The sequence below is a fragment of the Lactuca sativa genome, chromosome 3 (genome assembly GCF_002870075.4).
Source record: "Lactuca sativa cultivar Salinas chromosome 3, Lsat_Salinas_v11, whole genome shotgun sequence".
In the NCBI taxonomy this organism is placed as follows: domain Eukaryota; kingdom Viridiplantae; phylum Streptophyta; class Magnoliopsida; order Asterales; family Asteraceae; genus Lactuca; species Lactuca sativa.
In genome coordinates this window covers 240,005,197-240,015,218 of record NC_056625.2, presented here as the reverse complement: position 1 = coordinate 240,015,218, position 10,022 = coordinate 240,005,197, and the positions used below count along the sequence as shown (strand labels likewise).

The following is a 10,022-nucleotide window of genomic DNA, read 5'->3' as shown; positions in this document are numbered from 1 at the left end:
AACAAGGGTAAAAGTGGTAATGTACATGAACTATACTTTAACATAGTTTATTCAAATGTTTGTGTGTAATAGATGTGCTATGATTATAACAAATCGTTATTTCTATGCTTTATCTAGCAAACTCCATTTGTTAACTGATGTATGACTATATACTAAGTCAAAATGTCATTTATTTGCAAGAAAAAACATATATTCACATAAAGATATATACCTTGCTCAACATGTTACAAGGTGAAATGAAATTGATAGCATTTTTCTGTTGTTAACATTTTCTTTTACTGATTTAGAAAATTAATAGAAAAATCATCAAAGGTCCAAATCAGAATCCGTAAATTCTGAGGGTTTGGGAAATGAGTTTAGTTTGTTCATAATTTTTATTATGAATTTTAATGACCTCCAACTTGTGTGAAAAAGTCCATAATCACAGACTGGTCCGGATTTGCTCATGGAATGATAGGCATTATTTTAAAAATCACCATAAATTGTAGACAAATCGCGTAGAGATGTGCAAGTAGTCATTTTAAAGCTAAGAACTGGAACTACTTTCACCTAAAACAGTTTTGAAAAATAAAATGTTTAAGTTGCCCAAAACAGTCCATGAATGGAGTTGAACTTTTCTGATGAAGGCTGTTAAATGAGTTTAGTTGTGTTCTTGGTGTTTTAACTTGTATTCCCCCCTTAAAAGTTATGAAAAACATGAAAAGATAGGGGTATGAACTCACCTTGAGTGTTTTCAGTAGATGAGTGTTGGAGGTGAGAAGTGTTCAACTCTAGAACACTTGAAGATGCCTAGAGATTTACGAGGATCTAACACCAAATTGATGGATTTTGTATAAGCATTCTGTGATATGAGTAAAGGGAAGTGTAATTAACACAAGGAGGATGAATTATACTTACCAAGAGTGTAAGAAAACTTGATTATCAGCCTTGAATCTCGAATTTGAGGGAGAAAGCTTGAGAGAAAAGGTGTTTGTTCCTTGGGTGGAAATGAGAGAGAAATGAGAGAAATGAAGAGTGAAAGAGGATTTCCCAGCTCTTTGAACATGGGTTTGCTGGGAAATGAGTAAGAAGGTACCATGAGGTGACTAGGAGTAGTGGGTAGGACCATAGCTGGTCAAAGGAATGGGCATGGGGTGGTTGTTTGTGTCAAATATTATGGCAAGATCCACACTCCACCTCATGATCTCACTTAATAGATTTTATTCTTAAATAAATATTTCCATCAAAATATGTTTATATTATGAATATTTAGGGTCTTATATGTTAAAATATGATTTATGGAGAAAATCCCGCGTTAAAAGGATGAAAAACGGGCTTAAAATGTTAAAAATATTGAAAACCGGGTAGAAAATGCTGAAATCCGAAGTTCAGGACCGGAGGTGCTAAGGCTCGGTCATCAGCAGCCCAAATCCGAAGTGGCTTGGTCTTGGTCGCGGAGGCGAGGTGCTGCGGCTCGCTGACTGCGGTCGACCTCCTTGGCTGCGGCTCCGGATGGCTTCTCCTGGGGCTTCGGTTCTACTCTAGACCTTGGTTCAAGAGGGACTTGGCCCCTAAGGGGAGGCTTCGGTCCCAAGGGGTCTTTTTTCAAGATTTTACCCCTCCTTGAGCGGTTTCTTATCAAGCCAAGTACCGGGATGCCCTCCAATGATCAAAATAAATCGAAAGGGGTTTTGAGAGAGATTTTGGGAGAGATTTTACAATCTTGGAGAGATTTTACAATCTTGGAGAGATTTCTCATACAAAGAGAGATTTGGGAGAGATTTCACATACTTAGAGAGATTTAGGAGAGATTTCACATACTTAGAGAGATTTCTCATACAAAGAGAGATTTGGAAGAGATTTCACATACTTGGAGAGATTTCTCATACAAAGAGAGATTTGGGAGAGATTTCACATACTTAGAGAGATTTAGGAGAGATTTCACATACTTAGAGAGATTTCTCATACAAAGAGAGATTTGGAAGAGATTTCACATACTTGGAGAGATTTCTCATACAAAGAGAGATTTGGGAGAGATTTCACATACTTGGAGAGATTTGGGATAGCAGAAGATAGAGCGAAAGAGATTGGGAGAGGCTTCTTTTATGACCTTTTTGAGTGCTTGGCTCCGCAACGCAAGGTCCGTAAGTTCCGTTAAGCCATGTTTAAGGATCTTGAACACTCCTGATGAGTATGCAACATCGTTTTATCGGTTTGGTTCGTTACTTACCATAGTTTTACGTTAAGGAAATCTAGATGTATGAACTTTTCAATTTATGATTTCTCATTAGAATAGCGAGTTGTATAGTAATTACCTAATGTAAGCCCTAGTACACAAGGGTTAATTGGGTTGACCGATTTGACTTGTTGACTTTATTTGACTTTGACTTGACAAGAATTTGACGGTTGTCACAAGCTTTGACGATGAAAGAGTCAGAAAGTGTGGAAGATTTCGCAGGAAAAATCACAATCATTGTAAGCACTATGCGAACACTAGGTGAGACGATTCAAGAGTCCTATGTCGTAAAGAAGTTACTTAGGGCAGTCCCAATCAAATTCCTTCAAATTGCTTCGACTCTCGAACTATTTGGAGATTTAGACGAGATGTCTGTGGAAGAAGTTATCGGCCGTCTAAAATCGCATGAAGAGAGAATGAATTGGTTTGGAGATAGTGATGATCGGAAACTACTTTTGACTCATCAAGAGTGGTCTGAAAGAAACAAAAAGAATCGAGATGGTGACTCAAAATCCAAATCGAATCGAGGCGGATTTAATGGGTCACAAGGAAGAGGACGAGGAAAAAGTAGAGGTGGTGGTCGAGGTGGTCGTGGCAGAGGTGATCACAATAATCAGAAAAACTCAAACACGCATGGATCAAGAAGTTTTGACAAGAGCAAGGAACAATGTTACAGGTGTCAAGAGTATGGTCATTATGCTGCAGAATGTAAGAACCCTAGAAAGGAGAGAAGTCATGAAAGTAATTTGATCCATGAAGACAACGAACCTGCATTGCTACTCTCATCTATTGATGGAAGAGAAGAGACAGGGGAAGTATTTCTAAACGAAGAAAACTTGAAACCAGAGTTGAAAACAAAGGGTGGTTGCTTGAATCAATCAAAGGTTTGGTATCTTGATAGTGGGGCCAACAATCACATGACTAGTGATAAATCAAAGTTTAAAACTTTGAATGAGTCGATCCATGGCCAGGTGAAGTTTGGAAACGATTCCAAAGTAAGGACTGATGGAAAAGGCTCGATTGTGTTCAAATGTAAAGATGGTGGAAGTCGAAAACTTGATAATGTATATTGTATTCCTGATTTATGTAGTAACATTATCAGTTTAGGTTAATTGGCAGAAAGTGGAGATGAAATAAGGATCAAGGACCCGTTTTTATAGGTGCATGACTCGACTGGAAAGTTACTCATGAAGGTTCGCAGGTCACCCAATAGACTCTATAAGATAGAGCTAGAAGAGAATACACCAATCTGCCTTGTTGCTGAAGCTAATGAGTCCACATGGTTGTGGCACAAGCGAATGGGCCATATTAACTTTAATTCGATGAAGCAAATGGTGGAAAAAGGCCTAATTGGAGGTGTGCCTTAGATGAAAATCCCCACACAGCCATGTGAAGGATGCTTGATGGGAAAGCAGACTCCCATCCCAGACGAGTTACAAAGCAAAGAAGAAACTGGAATTACTCCATGGTGATCTATGGGGCCCAATCACACCTCCCACACCCGCAGGAAACATATGTTTTATGCTCATTGTTGATGATTATAGCAGAGTGATGTGGGCCTACTTAATGAAGACAAAGGACGAAGCACTTCATATGTTCAAGATATTCAGAGGAAAGGTAGAAGCTGAGACTGGAGAGAAGATAAAAGTGCTCAGAACTGATCGCGGTGGCGAATTTCTATCGAATGAGTTTACAAAGTATTGTAATGAGACTGGGTTAGAGAGGCATTATACTTCTCCACACTCTCCATAGCAAAACGGAGTAGTGGAGAGATGTAGTCGAACGGTACTGGAAATGGTTCGTTGCAACCTGAAGACCATGACAATGCCTCATGCTCTATGGGGAGAAGCTTTAATGTACTCTGTTTATGTCTTAAATAGAGTTCAAACGAAAGATTTAAAGGATTCAACTCCATATGAAGCTTGGACTTGAAGAAAGCCACAGGTCGATCACCTCAAAGTTTTTTGGATACGTAGCCCATATGAAGATCGTAAAGGGGTACTTAAAGAAGCTCGAAGATAGAAGTATGCCTCTGGTTCATCTGGGAATCAAAAAGGGATCGAAAGCGTACATATTGTTAGACCCAGATACTAGGAAAATGTATGTTAGCCGGGATGTTGTGTTTGAAGAGAATAGAAAATGGACGTGGGAGAAAAATGCTAAAATCAAGGCAACACTGGAGATGAGTTTCACAGTTGAAGGCTTCAACCTTGATGATGGATTGTTCGATGATGACGATGACTGGGGTGAATGGGTGCTGGACACACCAGATCAAGAAACAAATGCGCCTTCGATAAGTGAAGACCGGGTCAATTTTGACCAGTAAAATAACCCTGGTCACCCAACTAAATGCCAAATGGATACCTCAATAAATTCCCTAGCGATCCATAACTCTCCCATTAATCAAAATTCCCCAATTTCGGTATCATCTACAAGTACATCCTCCAGCTCCACCGGCAGAAGAGCTCCAAAGTGATATCGGCTACTCACCGATCTGTATGAGGCCACAGATGAAATCCATATACCCCTAGAAGAACTTCAATTGACATGTAATGATGAAGAGCCAACCTAATATGTCGAAGCAATCAAAGAGAAAGAATGGGCACGAGCAATGGAAGCGGAATTAACGTCGATTGAGAAGAGCAACACATGGGAGTTAGTCGATTTGCCAAGGAATCGCAAGGTTATCGGTCTAAAATGGGTATTCAAGCTGAAGAAAGATCCAAGTGGGAAAATAGTCAAACACAAAGCTCGGATTGTGGCGAAGGGCTATGTTCAGAAGTATGGATGATTACGAAGAAGTCTTTGCCCCGGTAGCAAGAATTGAAACAGTGAGGTTAATTCTAGCTCTAGTAGGAACAAATGGGTGGAAAGTACACCACTTGGATGTCAAATCGGCATTCTTGAATGGATATTTAAAAGAAGAAGTCTACGTATCTCAACCACCGGGATACGAGAAGAAAGAAGAGCCAAACAAGGTCTTAAGGTTGTCCAAAGCTCTGTACGGCCTTAAACAAGCCCCTAGGGCATGGAATGCATGCTTAGATGCATATCTGAAGAAATTGGGATTCAAAAGATGCCCTCAAGAGTATTCAGTCTACACAAAAAAGAAAGGTGAAAGTACACTGATTGTTGGGGTTTATGTCGATGATTTGCTAGTGACAGGGAGCTCAACTGAAGAAGTGAAGAAATTCAAGATGAGGATGAATGCAAAGTTTGAAATGAGCGACCTTGGGCTTCTAACCTACTACCTGGGGATTGAGGTATGTCAATAAAACTAATGCATTACTCTAAAACAAGAAGCCTATGCTAGAAAATTGCTAGAAAAGACACACATGCTTGAATGTAATCCATCAAAATGTCCCATGGAACATAAGTTATCATTAACCAAGGAAGGAGATGGAGACTTGGTGAATCCCACAGAGTATAGGAGCATTGTAGGTGGACTCGGATACTTGACCCATACAAGAATAGACCTGTCCTTTGCTGTGGGTGTAGTTAGTCGCTTCATGGAGACACCCACCAAAGTCCACCTGCAAGCTGTAAAAGGAATACTAAGGTACATCAAAGGAACTCTGGACCATGGTTTGATCTACACATAGGGAGAGAACAAGATCACAATCTCAGGATTCTCAGACAGTGATCATGCAAAGGATGTAAATGATAGGAGGAGTACAGGGGGGCATGGTTTTCTATGTGAATAGGAACATGGTCACATGGTCATCACAAAAACAGAGATGTGTAGCTCTGTCTTCATGTGAGGCTGAGTTCATGGCAGCCACTATGACAGCATGCCAAGGTATTTGGTTAAGAAGATTGCTAACAGAGATAACAGGTCAAAATATTCCTCTAGTAAAGTTGTTTGTTGATAATAAATCAGCCCTAGAACTTATAAAGAATCCAGTGTTTCATGGAAGGAGTAAGCACATAGATGTGAGGTTTCATTTCATCAGGGAGTGTGTTGAAATTGGGGAAATTGAAGTTACACATGTAGATGGGAAGGAACAAAAGGCTGACATGCTTACCAAGCCATTAGCCAGGGTGAAGCATGATGAAATGTGCAGATTGATTGGCATCAAGAAGATTGGAGCTCAGAATTAAAGGGGAGAATGTTATTATAATTTTGAGTTTAGCAAGTTTTATTAAGTTTTTTAAAATTTTTCTGCACGTTTTTCCATTGGTTAGCAAGAATAAATCAAAGCCATGTTGGCTATGCAGTCCGGTCTCATGTTAAGTAGAGTTAGTTGCTGTTTATTCACATTTTTCTATTTTAAATAGTTTATGCTTGTGTACGTTGAGGAATATATCCTATTTTTTTTTCTTTCACCGAATAAAGCTTTAAGCTTGTAAAAACCCTCTGTTTTTTTTTTCTTATTCTATTCATTGTTACTGTTTCATTGAAGGATCAGGTTTGTGAAAAAACCTACATGTTCCAGTTCCACTTTATATCGAATCCTTTTTGGAGCTCTTCGGTATCTCACATTGACTTGTCCCGACTCACCTATGATGTTCTATATATATATATATATATATATATATATATATATATATATATATATATATATATATATATATATATATATTAGGCTAAAAAAATGTTTAAAGAAGATAAAATATTTGAATATTCAGGTCTACATTTTAACGGCAAAAGGCAAAAAAATGGACGCACAAACCTAAGATAGTCTTAGGTTCCGTTTGATAGTTTCTGTCTGGGAAAGTGCTGTCTGGGAAAGTTTTCTGACTGGAAAAGAAACCATGTTGTTTGATTGCACATCTGATTGACTGTGCTGAATAAAGAAAAAAAAGTAATAATTCAATAAAAAATAAATTAAAAAAAAATTAATAATCCAATAAAGAAAGAAAGAGGAGGGGTTTGGTGTATAATTGTCTTTCCAGCTCATTCAGCCAGAAAGATATAGGGGTGTGCAAAAAAACCGCAAAACCGAGCCGAACCGGTCAATCCGAAACCGAAAAACCCGAAACCGAAAAAAACCGAAACCGAAAAAGCCGGATATATATATATATATATATATATATATATATATATATATATATATATATATATATATATATATATATATATATATAAAGTAAAAAAATTATTTCATTAGTATTATTTTGATCGATCTACGAGTTCAATAACCTAAACAAAAATCCATATCGACAACTCCAATTTTGTAATTCTAAATTCATTTGTTTTTCTTGTTATTTTTATTATTGTATTTATTATACAACTTATAATATATGATATTTGAACTTCATTACGTTTTTTAAACTTCATTATGTTTTTTTAAACTCTTTGACTTACTAATTTTAAGAAAGAGATAACTAAAGTGGAGTTTGTAGTTTCAATTGAATTTAATTTTTTATATTTTACCGGGTACCCGTGAACCGAACCGTGGTTACACACTTTCATACGGTTCGGTTCGGTTCGGTGTTTTTGTCAATACGGTTCGGTTTCGGTTCGTGCGCATGAGGTACCCACCCCGTGGTCACGGTTCATAATTTTATTACTATCCGAACCGAACCGCCCAGTGAACACCCCTAGAAAGATATGATTTTGGGGCTTTCTAGGAAAGACATCTTACCGGGAAAGACTCATTTTTTTTGTACAAATCAAACAGTCTTTTCAGTCCATTCAGCCAGAAAGATCTGTTTGAACTTAAAAAAGATACGTAGGCCTTAAAAAAACCCACACACGTAACCACTAACAAAAAATTTTAATAATGTTTTTCTTTTATTTTTTTTATTTTTTATTTACCAAATGCTTTCGACATAACTTTTCAAGAATCAAGTTAAACATTTCTATTTGCTCTCCTCATCCACTACATGTAGATGAAATGGCCGCTGACAGCTTCTATGGTGTTCTTCCTCTCGTCATCCTATCTTTGTCGGTAATTCTGTTCCTACGCCATCGCCACTCTCAACTCAAAACCCCATGTCCCCAATCCTACCCACTCATCGGAAACCTCATCGGTTTCCTCCGCAACCGCCACCGTTTCCACGATTGGGTATCCGACATGCTTTCCACCACCCCTTCTCTCACACTCCAAGTCAACGGCTTCCTCGGCCTCTCACACGGTATCTGCACCGCCGATCCCACCAACCTCCACCACCTTCTCCGCTCCAACTTCCCCAATTACATCAAGGGCCACCGTTACACTTCCGTCCTCCACGAGCTTCTTGGCAGAGGAATCTTCAATTCCGACGGCCATATCTGGTCCTCCCAACGCAAGATTGCGAGTTATGAATTCAACACCAAGTCCCTTAGAACCTTCATCACCAACACTGTCAAATCCCAAATTTCCAGATCTTTAATCCCTCATCTTTCATCCGCTGCTGACGCCGGAGAATTACTCGATCTACAGCAAGTCCTCCGTAAATTCGGGTTTGATAACATATGTAACGTTGCGTTTGGGGTTGACCCAGGTTTATTGACATCGAATTCAACGCACTCGAACAATCTGTTGTTTGTTCAGGCATTTGATTCCGCAGTTGAGCATGTCTCCAACCGGTTCATGTCCCCTCTCCCGGCGGTGTGGAAGATGAAGAGATTCTTCAACATCGGTAATGAGAGGAAGTACAAACAAGCAATTGCAATGGTGAATCAGTTCGCCATGGATATAATTAAATCTAAAGAAACACAGAGTGATTCCAAAACTGATGAAGATCTACTCTCCAGATTCATGGCTTCAAGTTGGGATATGGGTTTTAACGATGAAGAAAGGAGGAAATTTGTGAGAGATATTATCATTAGCTTCGTGCTTGCAGGTAAAGACTCAACAGCAACTGCACTTACGTGGTTCTTTTGGTTATTAGCTGGTCATCCTCATTGTCGAGATTTGATTCACAAAGAGTTTTCTATGTTAATGGCTTCATCGGCGTATATCCACCCAGAAAACCTCAATTTCGATGAGTTGAAGAATCTGAACTATCTTCATGCTGCTCTATCGGAGTCCATGAGACTCTTTCCACCTGTGCCAATCAACTCCAGATTGACGGTAGACCATGATAAGCTACCAGACGGGACATACGTCGGAAAAGGGTGGTTTGCAGATTACTCAGCCTACGCCATGGGGAGAATGGAGAAGTTATGGGGGTCAGATTGTAGAGAGTTTAAACCAGAAAGATGGCTGGATAACAATGGGCTATACCAGACATTGGATCAGTTTAAGTATCCGGTGTTTCATGGTGGGTTTAGGATGTGTTTAGGGAAAGAGATGGCTTACTTGCAGATGAAGTCCGTGGTTGTGGCTATCATGTATGAGTTTGAGGTTGAGGTGATTGGCGGTGGTGGAACGCCGGAAAAGATGGTGGCTCCGCCCTATACTCTCTCTCTTCTTCTAGGTATGAAAAATGGTTTACCTGTGCGACTAAAGAAACGGCAACATCCCTAAATTAAGTCTAGTGGTTATAGACCAAGAAGAACATGTAGTAATAGATACATCATAATTCATACATGTATGTTAATATGTATGTACATATACATTTTCATTAAGAAAAATTAATTATAGATGGTTTATTTGTATTAGTCGTATTACCTGCATATTGGAAGTATAAAGGGTTGCGTTGTGATTTTTCATTTCCTTCTACAAATGAAGGGTTGAGTTCTTCCGATTCTCTGATTTTGTATTGCAACAATCTTGAGTTTTCATCAATAGAAATCAATCCTTTGGCTCATCTTAGGTTGTTCTTGATTGATTACTGATTCGATCATATGCCAATGGTAAAGTCATGTTAGTTATGTAGTTACATGTTTATTGTCTCTTCTTATCATGTTTACTATGTATTCTTTTTCTGATTTCAT

The 10,022-nt window shown here is 38.7% G+C and overlaps 1 protein-coding gene across 1 annotated transcript; it reads left to right on the top strand.

The window, feature by feature from the left end:
* The first annotated feature begins 7,980 nt into the window (after nucleotides 1–7,980).
* On the top strand, nucleotides 7,981–9,746 carry LOC111906671 (cytochrome P450 94A1). The gene has a single exon (XM_023902447.3). It carries the CDS (start codon nucleotides 8,056–8,058, stop codon nucleotides 9,610–9,612), a length of 1,557 nt encoding a protein of 518 aa, XP_023758215.1. The 5' UTR covers nucleotides 7,981–8,055; the 3' UTR covers nucleotides 9,613–9,746.
* Nucleotides 9,747–10,022: the final 276 nt, after the last annotated feature.